This window comes from Aplysia californica, unplaced genomic scaffold (assembly GCF_000002075.1).
Source record: "Aplysia californica isolate F4 #8 unplaced genomic scaffold, AplCal3.0 scaffold00153, whole genome shotgun sequence".
Lineage (NCBI taxonomy): Eukaryota > Metazoa > Mollusca > Gastropoda > Aplysiida > Aplysiidae > Aplysia > Aplysia californica.
Window position 1 is genome coordinate 937,478 of NW_004797423.1, and position 1,929 is coordinate 939,406.

A 1,929-nucleotide genomic window follows, 5' to 3' on the forward strand; every position below is an offset into this window, starting at 1 on the left:
TCTAACACACAAACGCACACACACACACACACACACACACACACACACACACACACACACACACGCACACACGCACACATGCACACACACATAGATAAAACTCACATGAACATATTATTAAGCAAAAACAGATTATTCCACAGCATAATAATTATCATAGCTGAGACATCATGCCAACTGTTACTTGAATGACGGCATTGGAAAAAGAAAGATGCGTGAGAGAACATTGCACAGATTTTACAGGCAGCAAACCTTCAAGGCGGTGTATCCTCACGATGGAAAGATTAAGCCGTACCAGTCACACATGCGCGCAGAAATTAGAAACTAAAAAAGCACAATTACATCAATGGCAATACTGAGCATTTTTATCAATGAAAAATCCCAACACTTCTCCCTTGTAAGTCAACGTTTCATTACACCCCCCTGAAGGTAAGGACACAGGGTCCACAAAAGGGTATAGATGTCTCAGCTCACTGCAAGGCACGGCTGCAATATCACTCGCGTCCGTCTCCCGCTCATGTATCCACGCGTGCGTCACGCACGTGCTGACGTCATAGTTCCTCCGCAGCACCCCTGCTACGTCATGAGGGCCAGGGATCGAGAGCGTCATAAACGGTCTTCGAGTTAGAGGAAACACTAACGGCTTTGGGTACACGAAATCTCGGGCGTACTTCGCGTGCACGTCCCAGATGTGTGTGGCGTTCTCGTCGTAAAAGAAGATGTCCAGAAATGGCCACTTCCAGCTCCAGCCTGGAATCTGCTTGGCGCGACGGGAGAAAAACTTCCAGGTAGTTCTTTGAAAGAGATTGATGACGTAAAGAGGGTTTTCTTTTTCTAACTCCTGTTTCAGGAGACGTCTGTTTCTGAGCGGGACGATCACGTCCGCGTCATCGTCCCAGGGAACGACGTCGTGGTGACGAAATGACCCCAGCAACGAGCCTCCGTATAAGAAGTATTCTATGCTCGCATTTGTGCAAACGCGGTCGAATACTTCTAACGCTGCCTTCAACAAGTTGTACTCCCGGACATTCATACGACGCGAAAAATGGCGGCTCGTGTTGAATTTCTGAGAGGTAGCTGAAGAAAAATTAGAATGATGGATACGTCCACTTCGAGCACCATGACCTCTCTTTACAATCCGGCGAACGCTGGTGGAAGAATTGTGCACAAAGTTGAGACTGGTGTTTGGGTTGTGCTGGGCGCCTCCGTAGCGCACAAACACTGCGCTCTGAAGACTGGCAAAGCACAGGTAAAGGAAGCCGCACTGGAATGCTATCAACACGTAGAGGACTTTAAGTCTTCTCGACATCCGAGGTCTGAGGTTTGATTCTCCTGCTGCTGCCGCCTTCGTCGCCATTTCCTGATTCAGGCGTAGCCTTGTGGTGAGCCCATCTTCTGCAAAGAAGAGAGGAAAACAACAAGGAATGAGTTCAAGAGAAACAATTGAGATGCACGAGTGGATAGTAGGCGAGTGCTCTAGTGCGGTGGACTTCTTCAAAACAGCTATCGTCCTTATCTTTCTTACCTCCTTTTGTGTTTGTTACTCTCTTGTAACACCTCAAATCTTGCGCACTTATGAACTAATTGTGTTGTAAACGCTGTAAGTAAAAGCCTCACTTAAACAAAGTAAAAAAAAACAAGCGAGGCGTACGAGCGTAAATGATAAACATGTCAGAAACATGGGGTGTATTTCATTTGTGAAGGAGCGTGCGGAGAATAACTCATTCCGTGCCTGTCGTAAAGCGGAACGCTATTAAGCCGAGTCTCTCTTCAGACTGTACATCATGCCACAAACAATGTTTTCAGAGAGATGTGATGCCTTTTGTTGGGACGGTAAGAAAAATACAAGTGTGTCTGCCTGTGTGCATATTATAACACACACACACACACATACACACGCAGGCACACACACACACACACACACACACT

General features: G+C 46.8%; 1 protein-coding gene across 1 annotated transcript in view; it reads right to left on the reverse strand.

The window, feature by feature from the left end:
* Window positions 1-24: 24 nt before the first annotated feature.
* LOC101853932 overlaps window positions 25-1,929 on the reverse strand; it is a 10,529-nt gene continuing 8,624 nt past the window's right edge. The window contains exon 3 of the mRNA XM_005097382.3: window positions 25-1,395. Coding sequence (XP_005097439.1) covers window positions 344-1,357 — 1,014 coding nt within the window. The 5' untranslated portion in view covers window positions 1,358-1,395 and the 3' untranslated portion in view covers window positions 25-343. The remainder of the gene's footprint in view (window positions 1,396-1,929) is intronic.